The sequence below is a fragment of the Nuphar pumila genome, chromosome 11 (assembly GCF_984573655.1).
Source record: "Nuphar pumila chromosome 11, dmNupPumi1.hap1.1, whole genome shotgun sequence".
Classification (NCBI taxonomy): domain Eukaryota; kingdom Viridiplantae; phylum Streptophyta; class Magnoliopsida; order Nymphaeales; family Nymphaeaceae; genus Nuphar; species Nuphar pumila.
Window position 1 is genome coordinate 104,536,802 of NC_143259.1, and position 17,180 is coordinate 104,553,981.

Genomic DNA, 17,180 nt, shown 5'->3' on the forward strand with positions numbered 1-17,180 from the left:
TTAGCACCTACCGTTTTGGCAACTACCAATTTCTCTGTATATATAGGAAAAGTAGTAACTGCCTTTTCTAGCCTATCATCATCCTACCCCGTGTGAACAAGCTTGAGCTGTTTTTGCAAATCTGACTTGTAGATGTGTTCGACATGGTCAATTTGCGATACTTGGATTGTGTTTTTCAATAAAAAAAACATTACTTTTGAAGCCTTAAATATTTATAAAAATAGACTGCCGGTTTTTAAATCTTATAAAGACCTACCAACCTGTCAAAATCTGATGATCTAAAAGTTGATTCCTATAAAATCAAGCATGTTGATCACATACAGTCAAATTTAAGGAAAATATAGAAAAATACTTTAAATACTCGGTAGGCTAGAAAAGTGGTATATATAGGGTTAGTATGTTTTTTTTAAAAAGCAAGCTGGGGTTAGGCAAGACCCCTGCCAGTTATGCAACGATACCATTGGGATTGGAACTCGCAACGCCCCAACACAAGGTGACGTGCACTAGCTGCTGCTCCTACCAGACAAGCAGGCCCCGGCCGGTTGGTATATAGGGTTAGTATTTGGTGCTATTGAAAGCACAAAACTATTGAGTTGCAAATCATAAGTTCTTTATTGGCTCAATTTGGCCACCTAGTTGTGTTAAAAAAGGTTTGTTGATAAGAATGATACCTTGGATCGTGTTATTTTAACCTAAAATGTGATTGTTTCACTTGTGAAATTTTAGTGCATTATGGCCATTGAATTTTGAACCCCTTAAAAAACCTATTTGTATGTCACAGTGGCATGAATTTTTTGTTGTTATTTACACAGAAAAAACCGCACTGGCTTTGCCTACCTTAATTATAGTTGCATCAAAATTTGTTTTCTACTAAAAGTACCTATAGATCACATCTATAATGTTAGATCTACCAAAATATATAAAACAAGTAATTTGTACTCAATAATTTTATGCATTCAATAATACCATATATATATATATATATATATATATATATGGCCTACTCACTAAGGCCATCCATTGAACACAATGGACGGCCCTGGTGCATCGAATGCAAAAATAGCCTTTAGCGATGTTCGTTGACCAAAGGCCTTTTTAGTGGGCACTTAGTGTGTGACGTCCATCTCGCACGTGTTGGCCCGTGTAGGTCAAATGGGGGCATGCAACTACTTTATCTTTCTCTTTTTCTTTCTTTATATATATGCACATGTAGAGTAGGGTATAGTCGCACAATCCTTACGAGCGTAGCTACAAATGGGACTTTCTTGAATGTCCATCGCACGTGTGTTGGACAATCAATATTTTTTTCTGTAAAAAATACTGAAATCCCATAAAAACCATGCAAGTGTCGCTAAACCACTGCTGAACATCTTTCTTAAAAGATGCGGGCATCCCCTGGGCAGTAATAGCGGCTCTTCAAAAGTGCCGCCAAATCAAATACTCGCAAAAAATAGTATTTTTTGAATGCTGGCGGTCCATCATGCACGTGATGAACATGCAGCCTCATTCCACTGTAGCTGAGAACCTAAAGGTTGTGCATCTACACATTTTCTCTATATATGTGTATGTGAGAAAATATTTGCTACTAATAAGGAACTAATGAGCTAAAAATCATAGGTGCAAGTTGTATCAACTCCATCTAACCACATAAATGTGTTCAACATGGTTTGTTTGCTAAGGATTAAGCCTTACATCTTGCTTTTTGATGTAAAAATGTGATCTTTTAAATTATGAAATTTTGGCATATTGTGGGTCATTGATTTTTGGGTTCCTTTAAAAACATAATTACTTGCTATAATCACATGATTCAAAACAAGTTTTCTACTAAAACAAATCATGTCTGCAACATTTGATCTACAAAATTTAAAAAATTTGAAAACAAAAGTGATTTATGCTCATTAGTTTCTTACCTTCATTAGTAGCCAGTATTTACCGTGTATATATATATATATATAAATACTCTCTCTAATGTTGGCTATAAGATCTATTAAGATCCAACTGTTATGATGATGAATTAAATACTGCATCGTTATTAAAGACGAAAAATTAAATGAGAAGGTGGGAACCATTTCCAAAGCCAGAAATGAAATGAATTGTTGGGTTTTGCTCTGTCTCTTTCTCTCTCACACAGGACTTTTTTTGGACTGGCTTATACATTCATGCCTTTCACCTATTTTACGTCTTTCTCTTTGCAGACATGCGTTTGATCCCATGTCAGACATGCACATGGAATGCATGATGATCCAGCAAAAAAAAAAAAGCATGCAAGACAGAGCATCATCCATTCAGTTCATCCATGACATTGGTATGATTGGTCCAACAAAAAAAATGAGGCTTGCAAGATAGAGCATCATCCATTCAGTTCATCCATGACATTGGTATGATTGGTCCAACAAAAAAAATGAGGCTTGCATGACAGAGCATCATCCGTTCAGTTCATGAATGATATATACCAGCTGTTTTTTCTTTTTCGAGTTGTTGAGACTATGGGACCCAACAGTGCTCATCCGTCTACTTCTCGTGTGTGTCTAGTGATGAAAACATGCAAAATGGGGTTTTCATTTTTTCAATGCCTTTTTTGTATAGATGTGTTTGGCATAAAAAAATTATCAGGAACCAACACCTAGATCATGATTTTTCGCTGAAAAATAATATTTGGAGCTCCAAAATTTTACAAAGATTTCGAGACATTGATTTTTTAAATCTTATAAAAACCTACTCATGCATTGGAAACAAACACTTCAAAGATTTATCCCTACTAAATTCAAGCACATATATCACAATTATATAGTCAATATTTAAAAACATAACAAAAAATTTGCCCCAAATGCTCATTTAAACATGTTTTCATCATTCCACACACATATATAGGTTAACATTGGTCATGTCACAATTACCTACAAATGAGTTTTCTTTTCTTTTTTCTTTATGAAACTAACCTTACTACATGCTTGGGTTAGTATAATTCAGTGTTTTGATCATGTTATTCCAAGGTATAAAGAAGATTTTTGGGGGGTTAAAAAATCAATGGCCTACAATATACCAAATTTCTAAACCTGATAAAATTGTATTTATACATTAAAAAAACTACAATCTAAAAATCAATTCATACTCTTTTGACCATTCTGAACGCTTCCTTAGATTCAGATTTGGTCAAACCAACTTTCCTCTATGAGTTCTAACTAGATGGTTCCTTACCCACAAGGGTAGCAAAAGCTATCACGTTCTAAATGATGTTATTTCCTATTCTAAGCAACTGAAAAACGCATATGCATAAAGAGGTACTTTTTGTGTTTGTGTTACAGAGCGGTAAAAAAAAAGAGGCTTTATTATACTAAAAACTGATGCTGAAAAGTTTTTTTTTTTTGTTAAACTGATTCGATCTAAAATTTAATTTTTAATAAGTAAACAATAATAAACACATCTATAAGTTTAGATTAAGCAAAAAGTACCTGTTACTATATTTTTTTAAGCATGCAGTGTGCAAACAATTTACCACATGCATTTTCAAATTTCAGTTTCATATAACACAGGTAACAAACTTCGACACCAAAAATAATATGAGATTTTTCTTGAATTTGATATAAATCAAAGTGGGATCATGTACGATCACATACACTTAATTACCGATTACCATAAACCATAGTCACAATTATCATCCAGTTTTTTAAAATCCTGGTTTTATCATGAGATTTTCAAAACTGGTATAATCCCTAGAAAATGTGATATTTTCAAATTATCACTTAGTTTGAAAATATCATGTTTTTATTAATTTGATATTTATATTTATATTTTTAATAAATTTCTTATATTTTGTATTTTTTTTAAAAGTTTAAACATATTAATATTTTCCTGAGAAAAACAAAACTTTTTACTTTATCCAGAGATTTTCCTTTGCAAAAAAAAAAACCAGTAACAATATTTGTGACTATGCCAAAAACCATAACAATATTTATGACTGCTAAAAACTAACATGAGAATATATTTATCTTGAAATCTAAAAGCGAAAGGAAAATTGTAACATGAAAAAGTAATAAATCAATAAAGAAAATAACCTCAGGCTTGACAATCTCAATCATCCTTACCCTAAAAGTTCCTTGAGCACTATCTAAATATATTAAATCCCTAAATCTCCATGCGGATCTAGATTAACTTCTAATATATCAAAACTAGATCTAAAGAATCTTTTGGGGTCTTGATGCAAATCCATCACCAGATTCGCAAAAAAAAATGTTCTAGGATATACTCTACCCTAATGAACGATGTATTGAAAATTCAAGGAAATTAAACAAAAAACCATCAAAAATTCATTCTTCCATCTTTGAAAAATAACTCTCTACAATGGATATTTATATGAAACTGGAAACCATTAATATAATACGGACCCACAATGGATCCAAGCCTTAACTATGATTCAAATATTTTAAAAATCTGAAACTGCAAAACGGACCCACATATGGGTCCTGAAGCCAGGTACACCCTGCTTTAGCCCTGCGTCAGGTCGAGTTGATCATGTCAATGTCATTCTCAATCAGCATCATTCTCCTCTGGTTGAAGAAAGACTTGCCCACAAGTTTGAATCTTATATTTGTGCTTCTAATATCTTTATGCCTTTTGAGATAGATCCACTATAAGTGGATCAAGAGAACCGGGCAGTGGTTGGATTTGACCCAAATAAGAAGTCAACATGATGCAGTTTTAGAACATGCTCTTCGATGATTAATGTTGAAGGGACCTCAATTGTATATATGTGTAGAAACAAGTCTGGGATAGGCAGGCAAGTTGTGGGGTTGTGGCCTTGTGGTGTGAGGCATTTTTGGGTCCAATTGCTAGAATGGTATGAGCGGGTTTATTTGGATTGGATCCAAGTTATTTTGGATATGATTTAGGGTATATTCACTTCAAATTTCATTATGGGTTGGATTGCTTTGGGTGGATCCACACTAGGAATGAGTTACATACATTGCATCAAGAGTTACTTGAGTTGCACGGGTAGGTTTAATGGATAAGGAAATGCTTTGGTGCTTATCCAAATCAAACGGGTGAGTAGATCTATGAGGAAATGCTCTGTTAAATTGGGTTTTGGATTAATTCGAGTTTAATTGTGGATCCAAGGTTTAACTCAAATTGGGTTACGATCTAGTGTATGGCTAGTATCAAGTCTAACCTGGCAATTATTAGCTTGAGCAGGTGGGTTAGGTAGAAAATTACGGGGTAGGTTGAGTCTACTTGGTTTTGTAAGGAGTTTTGGTGGGTAATGGGTCAAACCAAGCTTGACTTTGAATACCTAAAACCAAAAAAAAATAAATTTAAAGTTCCATAAATAAAAGGAATTGCCGGGTGTGGTGTGCCTACCTGTGGACCCATGAAGTGTTCAATCAAATGATCCGATGGCCAAGAAAAACTCTAAACTTGATTTGCATGATTTTTTTAATAAAAAACATGTTTTAGGCCATATAAATTAGATTAATGCGCTTGGTCTGCCCCATTAGGCTTATTAAAAAATATTAGTTTTTGTAATTTTTCTCACATCTTACACCATAGATGTGATCTATAGGCTTTGTTTAGTGGAAACCGGCTTTTGGATCACCGGAAAACCTGTATATAGGTTTTTCCGGTGATCCAAAATCAATGGCTATGAAGGCATCAATTTTTTATGCCTAATAAAATACATTTTCATTGAAAAAACATGATCCAAAAGTCGATTCCCACTAAATCGAGAATGCTAAACACATCTACCGGTTCAGACCTATCATAAAACACTTCAAACTTAGGGCAGAACAAAAAAAGAGGGCCTAATATGTTCAGTTCTCTACAAATTATGACGTGTATTAATGAATTTTAAGGTCGTAAACAGTTTACAATGTGCCAAAATTTTAGGTCTTATAAAATCATGACTTCTTTCAGAAAAGCAGGATCTAATGTTCCTGATCCAGGTCCACATGGGGCACACCTACCCACTTCTTTATAAATAAAATAAAATTTGAATTTAATGTGCGAACTTTTTGGCAAATTATTTGTGTACCATTTATGTATAAATTATAATATTATACTGAGCTCCATTTATAAAACAAAGAAAAAGATTAACCACCTTGATTTTCCTTTTGTTTTGGTGTACCAAAACCCCCCAAACAAATGCCCCAACCAAACACAATTAACCTCGATTTGCTGATAATAGATAATTCCAAAATAAAGTGCAAGAGTCCAAAGAGTACAAGAGGACAAATAGACCAAAGTAGAGTCCAAGAGTCAAGTCCCATCATGCTTCCAAGTTGTACAAATCAGGAACTATTTCCCTAAATTCATGAGGAAAAAGGATGAAGGTGGAGGACACAAACGGATTTCAGGAACTGATTTTTAGATCTCCATGTGTACAATCTCTTTCTTTTCTGCAATTCACACATAGCAGCCCCTAAAGATTGTCAGAAACGAACAGAGCCTACCCCCTAACAACTGCACCAAATGAAAATGATTTCTTAACCGTGAATCAAGTGCCACGCTCTCTCTCTCTCTCTCTCTCTCTCTCTCTCTCTCTCTCTCTCTCTCTCCGTGGATGGGGTTGCCGGAGTGGCAGTGGGCCTCGGGAGAAGGTGCTGACCCCTTAGTCCCAGGTTCAACTCGCAGCAGATGTGCAGGTGCATTTAATTGGTGGGCTCTGTAAGGGCTTAGCTGTTAACTCCACGCGGGGTTTACCTTACAAAGAGGCAAGCCCATCAAGTGACATGGTTCTCCGCCTGAGTTCTTCGCCATTATACACCTTTAAAGTGGCAGTGTTTTTTAAAATGTATGCCTACTTTTAACAATAAGTTTATACTTTTATTTAAAAAAAAAAGTCATACACATTTCCAAAAAAGAAACAAAAATAGATTTTGACTTCAAAATTGAAAATAACTTTCTCCCCCTATGAAATAGTCATATGTTTCCAAAGTTTACATTAATTTAGAAGTGTTTTGGTACTCATCAATTAAATGATGCCAAGATTAATATAATATATATATATATATATATATATATATATATATAGAGAGAGAGAGAGAGAGAGAGATGGGTTCGTGCCAAACCGCTTGTTAAATGGGTTTTTTTCATTTTATTTTTAAATTCTGACTGCATTGATATGATCTATGTACTTGATTTTATAGGGATCAGCTCTTGAAGCATTTGATTCAAACACATTGTGGGTTTTTATAAAGTTTGAAAAATCAACGGTCCAAAATCATTGTAAAATTTCGAAGTTCTTAGTAAATCGACCATGCCCAACACATTTATGTGACCGAAACCACATAAAAAGTATTGGAAAAGCCTGAAAACCCCATTTAGCACCAAATGGGTTTAGCACAAACCCATTTCCCTATATATATATATATAGTAATGGCTAGGTGCTAAATGATACGTGCAAAATAATTTTCAGGTTTTCTTTCATTTTTTCTCTTGTAATATTTTTAAATGCTAGGGATGAGATCTATGCACTTGATTTTATAGGGATCAACTCTTGAAGTGTTTAATTCTGACACATGGGTAAGGTTTTTATAAGGTTTCATAAGATTCACAACAATAAACTTTTAACTTTTCACCACATCTTCAACAATATAAAGACACAAAATTAACAAAAGGTATGCTCTTATACAAATACAATAAGAAGTTCAAGTAATTCATCCAAATAAAATATTCAAAATACTCAAAAAGAGTCAAATGAAACTCCAAATAGGCCAAATGAATATATCTATCATCTTCAACCTTTATCATATGTAATCAACCTTGGCTCGACATCACAAGCCTAAAAATAAAACAAATAATTAAATTTAAGTAATTCATTTCATAGAACAATAAAATAAAACAATTAAAATATATGCTTACTTCAGGAATCTCTATCTCATAGGCTGTTTTTATACAACTTGAGGTATACATTAATGCTTATGCCGTTGTTGCTGTTAATGAACTTCGAAATTGATTAATTACACATCCTTCTTGACTAAAAGTGAATTTTGAAGCATCTGTAAAAATAAAAATGACAAGAATATGGCGAGTCATCTTCGCAATAATGGGATAAGTGACTATATTTTTCTTTCACTAAATTACAACATCAATTTTTGGGTCAATACATGTCTCTTGATTAACACTCAAAGATTTTTCAACATCATTATTTTTTATAGCATTTAGCAAAATTTTCTATTGTAAATCAAGAATCAAAGTTATATAGGAGTTTGAACCAATAATATTAGAAACATCAACACCAACAACATTACCATCTTTCTCTACTTATAATCTATACAAAAAAACTAATTAATCTTTAACTAATTTGAGTTTTTCTATACAATTTTCTCTAGAAAACATTCTTGCATATAACCCCCGTAACCCAACCATTTTGATTATAGGGTCAACACTATTGCAATAACAAATAGTAAAGTAAAATTATCCTAATATTTATGAAATTTCTCTAAATACTGTTTGTCATTTTTTGAAAATGTTCTTCTTCTCTTATGTTTACATTCAATTTGTTTTTCAAGTTTTATATTTCCAAACAAAATAAATTTACAGTTGAATAGTGCGTACCTGAAAATGAATTTGTCATTGCATAAAAAATCTTTAAAAATTCACAAACATCCGAAAGTTTTTTAAAATACATGCATGAATATAAGTGCAATACTTAATATTAAGTATGTTGAATTTCATTGGGTGACAACATCCAAACACAATCTTTTAGTGCTAGATATTTTAAACTCTTTTGCTAATTTATAGAATTTACTAGCACGGTTTATCGAAGTCTTCACATATTGCACACATAAAGGTATTCTAGTTATCGCTTCTTTGATATGCCTAAGACCATCTTTGACTATCAAATTCAAAATATATGCACAACAACACACGTAAGAATTTTGTAGAAAAATAAAGCTCCTACTTGACATGTTGTCTCTTAGCATTTTGATAAGTACATCATTATTCATTGTATTGTCCACTGTTGCACACCTAATCGTCAATAAAGTAGTGCACTGTAAGACATAGATAACCCATATTTTGATTAGGCTCCCATAGATTAGTGATAAATGATACTTTATTCACTTTTGCTAAGGCATTCATCATTTTCTTTTTTTTATTCTCATACATCTTTATAATATCTCTCATTGTTGTATTACGACTGATTCTCTCATATTTAGGATTAGCTATGTTCATGACATGATTGAACCCTTGATATTTTATCAGAGAAAACAAAAGATCATATCTATGATAACCTCCCTCAATAAAGCATTGTCAAATTTGTAGTTTGTTAAAGTTCTTTAACCTTTATTTGATTTATCATTCAACCTACTAAATGACAATAGTTGTTGAGTCTCACCTATATTATCTTGATTTAGACATTTTTGTAAATGCATATGATATTTTGAAGTTGATCCTTTCTTATTCACATGATATGTTTTCTTGCACTTATTGCATCTTGCTTTCATAACACAATTTTATCTTTAAATTTTGTGAAAAAATTTCAATCGATAGATGTTCTTTTCTTGTGCTTATTGTCACTTACATCTCTTATTTCTATTGACCCTTCATTCTCATCATTCATCACATAATCAATGTCATCACAACCATCACCTTCAACTGCGGGTTGTGAAGACCCACAAAGAGTCGATTGATAATCACTTCTTGGTTGACAATATATAATTATGCAAACATGAGACACAAGCAAATATAAATATAAACATATGACTCAATCATGCAAACACACAATGTGTGTGAAATTTTTTCAAGAAAATAAATGAAAAAAACACTAATAAAACAAGGAATTTGTATAAAATGTTGAAATCTAAAATAGAAAAAAGAAGAAGCAAAAAAATACCATTTAAGACTCAAATTAACACCAAACGTATAAGCATAAAAGCAAAATATCATGAAACCAGTAAATGAATACCAATAAGGCAAGAAAACAAACAAATAAATTTTTTAGGATTCAAAATATGTTTAAACCAATTTAAGACTCAAATTGTACAAACGAAATAAAACTTCAATTTTTTTTTATTATTTCATCCATTTCATCACCACTAATTCAAAATAAAACACATAATTTTTTTCTTCTCTTTCTTTTCTTTCTTCCAAAATCACATATGAATTTCTAACATAAAACATATAATTATCTTCCTTCCCTTTCTTTCATTCCTTCCAAAATCATAAATTCACAATAAATATTTTTTTCAAAATAAATAAATAAAACTTACAAATTACAGTAGAAGATAGAGAAATGTTGGAGATGCTTACCCATTTCTTTCCTTCCTTCTTTTAGATTTAAACTTAGAAACCATAGACTCGTGTAGAAATGAGGAAGAGAAAAGAAGGGCAAATGAGAAGGCGTCAATGGTGATGTTGAACCGATGATGACAGTGGACCAGTGGTGAATTGGCGGCCAACGGTGGCGAATGATGATGAGGGAGAAGAGAACATGTGGCGGGAGGCAACTGGAACTGGAAACCCTAAAAGAAAATAAGTTTATTCACATTTGAGTGAAAATGGATGATTCATTTGAAAATTGTACAAAAGCATGTTAAATGGTTATAATTTACAATTTTACCAAATGACTTTTTAAATACAAATTATGCAACGAATCACTTAAAGGGTAAAATTGTATTTTTATTCTACTTGATCAACCCAAACTATATGCATAGGAAAAATGTTTGTTGTAATTTTTTTGATCATGGTGCAGGTTGTTTTAATCTAATTGAACCATATGAATGGCTTCCGTATGTCCAAAATGAAGGAGATCAGCTTTTGAATCTTATTTTTTTGTTAAAAAAAGCGATTTTATGACAAAAAAAAATCATCACATTGTCTGATTTTTAAAACTTTATAAAAACCTGCTTATTTGTCATAATTGAACAGTTTAAAAGCTGATTCCCACAAAGAAAACTTATAAATCACATTTGTCCGTTTGCTTCATAAAACAACAAAAAATTTGCGTCATTTGTATTGTAATAAAGATGACCTATATATATAGGATAACAATTTGATTATGGCACTATAACGTCATATCGTATCCCCTCCTAAAAGTCGTGTTGTTTCTTTTGATCCAATCAGACCTTATATGTGTCCAACTTGTTTCAAGTTCTAAAACTTGACTCCTAAATTGTGTTTTTTTAACAAAAAAATGCCATTCTATGGACAAAATATGTATAGCACATCGTGGGCCCTTATTTTCAATCTTACAAAAATCTGCCTACATGCAATAATCAAACCATCGTAAAGCTGATCCTTGAAAAATATGTGAATCATATCTGTAGGGTTATTTTCATGGAAAACAACAAAATACGAAGATACTAAAAAAAATTTAAGGCCTTTCTACATCATGTCGCCATGACCAAATAATATATTCCCCATCGTATAAATGAAAGACATAATACGGCTCTGCAATCTAAATCCAATACACTAATCTCTCTCTCTCTCTCTCTCTCTATATATATATATATATATATATATATATATATATCGGATTCTGTGCTGATTTACAGGATCCCCATTACCAAAAATCCGTCCTAACACTGACCATGGACAATAACTGATTGTTACAGTCCACTACCCTCTTTCCCACACTTAAAGAGGCAGGTACTCTGCCCCTTAGTCCTTCTCCTCTGAATAAGTGCAACACCTCCACAGAGAGGAAAAAGTGGGGAAAGGGGTTTCTCAGAGGAAACCCTTCCTTCCCCTTCAAGAAAGGGAGAAAGGGCTAGGGTTTTCAGAACCCTAGAAACTCCCACTTGCACCCAATTCCAAAGAGAGAGAGAGAGAGAGGATGAAAAAGAGGAAGGGGGGTGTTGATGACCAACATGGGCATGCTTAAACCTTCATCTGTCCTTGATTTCAGGTTGAGAACAGGCGCCTTTCCCACTCGCCAAGGGACCACAGAAGCTCTGTTTTGAGCCCCAAATGTAGGGTTGGAGCAGAGATTGTACCCGAGATGCAGAGTTTTGAAGGAAAAAATTGTGGGTCTTTCGAGAACGAGAGATTGGAGGAGGAGGAAGATGAGTTCAGGAGCTGTTCTGCGGAGGATGACGAGTGGAGGGACGCGGTGGAGTTCATCGACGACGATCCCACCAAGAAATGCTTCCATGGTGTCGAAGATTCTGCCGTTTCCAGCGTCGAGGAGGGCTACTGCAAGCTCTACTTCAAGGGGATATCGGCCAGACCGGGGCCGGACGGCGTTTCGGCAATTGGGGTTGTCCTGCAGGGACCATCGAAGGACTCTTCTGTAAAGGTTCAGAAGAAGCTTGATTTCTATGTCGAGGAATCAGTGGTCGAACATCTCGCTTTGTTGGACGGTCTATTGGCTGCACTCCAGAATGGCATGCACCGGATTTCGGCGTTCACCGATTCGGAAATTATTTATGATCAGGTGAGGTTGTCGAAGTTGAAAGCCTTCTCTGTTTGAGTCTGTTCTTTGCATCCTGTTTGGTGTTTGCTTTGAAGTTTGATGAACTAATCGATCATATGGTAAGGTGGATAAAGTTCATTGTGAAAAAAATTATTTGATTACGAATTTGTGATTGGTATAACATCAAATTTACTCATTTTTGCTGGCGGAATGGGATGCCCATTTCCTGGAATGCTCTATGACATGCATGAAATATTGAATCTGCATTCTACAAAAGATAAGGAAAGCTATTCCTAGTCATTAGTTAAGAATCCCTTCTTTCATTTTCTGTAGCAGATGAGAACGCCATGCACCATGTCAAAATTCCAATTTGTGGAATCTAATTTCCACTATGTGCGCCAGAAATAGTTGATAATTAAAAAAAAAATGGTGCATCTGGTTGTTAATTATGATAGTGCCACCGAATCTTGAAATAGGTGAACTATGGTGTTGGGGATCACACTGAATGATTATTAATTTGTTAAATATGAACAGATTGCGAGATCCGAGGAGGTTGAAGATCAGCTACTAGTGGCACTCAAGCAGAGGATTTTGGAGCACGCAAGTAAGTTGGAAGTGTTTGTCTTGGAGCTTGTACCCAGCAGCGAGCTTAAGACACCTTTCAGATTGGCTCGAGAAGCCATTGGAGTGGTTGGTTTATCTGGGGATGGTCTGTCTGGAGCTTTGGATTGTCCCATCTGTTGTGACGAGAAGCAGCCGTGGCAGTTAATTTCTATCGGTTGCTTTCACAGATTTTGCACCCATTGCATGATAAAATATGTAGATGGAAGATTACGATCTGCGCAAGTTCCTATTAGATGCCCACAACTAAGATGTAAGCATTATATCTCTGCTAGGGAGTGCAAGTCCTTTCTGCCAGTTGCTTGTTATGGATCTCTTCTAAGAGCGCTGTCTGAAGCAAACATTCTTAGCATGGATGAAGTCTACTGCCCATTTCCGAGCTGCTCGTTTGTGCTCAGCACTGACCATGTTTTACCTATGAATTCGAGTTCATCCAACCAGTCAGAGATCGACACCAATTTTTGTATTCAATGTCCCGAGTGTCAAAGGTCATTTTGTCTTAGATGTGGTGTGCCATGGCATTCTTCAATGAGCTGTGAGGAATACCAGACCCTGCACGCTGACGATGAGGGATATCAGAACATGCATATGGAGGAAAGGGACATAGGAGATATTGCGCTAGATGAAATGCCTCATAATAATAATTGGACACGTTGCCAGCAGTGCGGGCTAATGATTGAGCATATTCAGGGCTGCTATCACATGAATTGCTGGTATGTTAGATCCTTTAAAAGATCATCTTATTCTTGTGATTTGGCATATTGTCGAATTTGCTTTGTTGTCATGGTTTGTTGGTGATAATCGTGAAATATTGTCACTGTAACATGGAAATCTGGGATTGTTATGTGTGACATGACAGTTTTTGTCAGTCTTGGGGTGCATTTTATATATCTATTCATTCTTTTATGGAAAAGGGTAAATGGTTGCACAAGATTGTGGTTATTATAACAATTTAGTTATTTGTTAGTTTAAGATAAAAATTTATTTTCTAGAATAAGTAGGTATTTTCAAGAAAATACACAGGAAAGGCCTTTTGGAAGTTCAGTGTTCACCTATTCTTTTCAATGACTAAATGAAGAAACTTCATCAACAATCACGATTATAGTACATAAATTAAGGATTTCCATTTCAATTTATGTGGTTTCTTGTTGTCATTGTACTTAGAACCTGGAGTGTATATCCTAATTAACATCAAGAATTCAATGTGCAACATAGTGTCTAGAATTTATTGGTTTTTCTGGGATATACACATGAATCATCTCTTATCAATGTGAATGGAAATGTTTAATGTGCCATTCTTTGAAAACCTATAATTGAAAAGGTCTTATGTAAAAGTATGCGCCAATTGCTATGGCATGCACAAAATGGATAATAAATTAGTTTTTGTTGTCCAAAAGTTTTGCACATGGATTTTTGATGCCTTTGACCTTCAGACCAAAGGGTTGTGAGTATTTAATGCACTTTTTTAATTAATTTATGAGGCATTAGAGCTATACATTTTACATATTGTATATTTTTCTAATGTATTACTAAGATGTGTTCACTACTTACAGATGTTTCAGTTGCATGGGCATTTCTTGCTCATCTATTCTCATGAAATTTTCAATTTATAATGTAGTACCAAGATTACTTATAGTTTGCATTAAGGTGATAAATATGCATATTCATTGCTTGTGTTATCTGGTAGTTGCATTTATTTCATTTTATATTCAAAATTTTTGTTTTTAGGGATAAGTAGAATATCCATTTAATACAATCCATAACAGGGTGAGTCAGCTCCAAGTTTATAAAATGAGATGAATTAAATAGTGAGCTTACATAAGTTTTGGCCATGTTAGAACAAATTATCTTGCTTTACTCAGGTTTGACGTTGATGGGATTCTATCAACTTTTTGGACTCAGCTTTGAACTGCATGTATCAATTAAAAAACACACCCACATGTACATTTGTCTTCTGTCCTCTGTCCTTTTATTGCATTCATGGTGCATTTAGATGGAGCCAAAACCATGTCAAGTTGGTTGAGTATCATTATCAATGGTGCAATCTGTGTCCTTTTTTCTCCATCTTTGCCTAAGCAAAACTGCAAGTTATCAGTAGCCATATTGATATACTATAACAACAAAGTGTAAAGACAAAGGTATAAATAGGAACAGGTTTGTAGATGTATCAGAAAAGCACCCTATTATAGCTGGAGAAATTTGAAATTGAGCAAAATCTCCAGATACATGAGCTCTGCTAGGGAGAAACAATACCAATTCTATTGACGAGAATTAGGCATAGCCTCTCTGCCCAGATTCAGTGCAAATAAAGTGTGATGACTAATCCAACCCTGGAAGGTATAGTAATTTTCAATTTTCTGGGACTATATATGGCTACAAATGGTGCAAACTGCAAAGAACATGCAACTGTCAGATCTAGAAACCTGTTTGCAAGACCTATTCTTCACAGGAACACCCTCAATGTCATATACTAAAGGCATAGGTTGTTTTGATAGATGCTGCAGAAATTTTATGAGGGAGTTTAATCTGATGAGATTAATGTGATTCGAGACATTTATATTGGCATGTTCTTCAGCCAATGAAGTTCTTTGCATTCTGCTGTTTCTGCTTAGATAATGGTTTTTTAGTTGGCTGATACATGTTCTTTTCTCTTTACTGAACAAATCATGCCCTTTTTTCCCACTGAACCAGACATGGTCCTAGAATGAACCTTTATGTTCTATGATACCGTACCAACAACTAACATTTATACACTATAACCTTGCAGCTGTGGCCATGAATTTTGCTATGCTTGTGGTGCCGAATACAGGGATAATCAGCAGACTTGTCAATGCATCTTCTGGGACGAGGACCGTACAGTTACTGATTCTCAAGAATCAGAATCATGGAGCTGGGGACCCTTTAATGAGCATCCTGCCTTAGCTGATATTTATACAGAATATGAAATATCACAGTTGGCACTGATTCAGAAGTTCCTCGCTGGTGGTTTTGGTCTTAGTGATCTCCCTTGTCAACCTTCATCTCAAACAAAAATGGATTCTTATGTTGACACCATAAAGGAACTTCCGTGGCTCGAAAGGTTTGTGTCTGTAATTAGTGATTCCTATGATGACTATGCCCCTCAGTGAATCACTAGAATCATGTAACTTTGACAGTAACTTGAACATCCTTTTTCTTTTCCAAGCTTCTCCCTGTAACTTATATAGAGGAGCATAGTGAAGCAGTTGGTGCCATTTCTGATGGTTCCTTTTTCTAATTTATTTCTATCTCTGCACTATATGGCGTGTGTTGACAATCAGATGGTGGGTCTTCTAAGTCTACTGACCTTGAAACAAAAGAAAAGAAATGCAGGACTTGTTTTCTAGGAAATGATCAAAGACGATTCTCTCCTTTACTATCATAATGATTGCTAGAGATTCTGAACTCTTTTACTATGCTTTATATAGAAGGTACTGGTTCTGTTCCTTGGATTTTTTCCACTGTGGATCCCAAAGCAGTAGCTGCTCTTCATTCATTTATGGTTGTGTCATCTACCAATTTGATCACAAAACTCTTGAATGGGCACTGGGCAGAAGGTGATTCAAGATGCTTGACTAAACACCAAAGCCTCCTATATATTTCTTGTTTCAATCATACTGCACCTGAGTATCTTAATAAGATGCAGCTTTTGGTTACATATATTCCTTCATTGGTAGTTCAAACTTTGGGAGCCAAGTGCCGATTGGTTCATAGACCAAACATCTCTACTGGTTGGGATGAATAAGGACACGCTTACTTTCAACAGAATGCTGCATATTTTCCTCTGTCATCAGTTTAGGAATTAACAAAGTAAATGTTTATCATGCTTGGTCATGAGGCTTGGAATTACTTGGGGAGAGATGGCAGTTAATTCATTGAGATGTACTGTGCCAAAACCAGGCCTTGAACTTTGCATTACGAAAGGATCTAGCATGGCATTGTCCTACCCTGCTGCAACTTATTGAGGATCAAACATGGCACACACTTGCAACTTACAAGGTGCAACAACAAATTGATTGTAGTCCATCTGCGAGACATGCAGCATATAGGGGTGTCAATGGGTCGGGTTTACCCGGACCCGACCTGAACCAAACCTTATAGGGTCCGGGTATGGTGATAAATAAGAAGACCAAGACTCAATTAAGATCTGGACATAAACCCAGGTATAGTTTGTGAAATTTTATACCAGACC

General features: G+C 34.6%; 1 protein-coding gene across 1 annotated transcript; it reads left to right on the forward strand.

Annotated features, from left to right (window-relative positions):
- Positions 1-11,487: 11,487 nt before the first annotated feature.
- LOC149822669 (E3 ubiquitin-protein ligase RSL1-like) lies at positions 11,488-16,245 on the forward strand. The gene is made up of 3 exons (XM_089981206.1): positions 11,488-12,370; positions 12,884-13,683; positions 15,738-16,245. The coding sequence occupies exons 1-3, from the start codon at positions 11,936-11,938 to the stop codon at positions 16,096-16,098; spliced, it is 1,596 nt and encodes a 531-aa protein (XP_089837332.1). The 5' UTR covers positions 11,488-11,935; the 3' UTR covers positions 16,099-16,245.
- Positions 16,246-17,180: the final 935 nt, after the last annotated feature.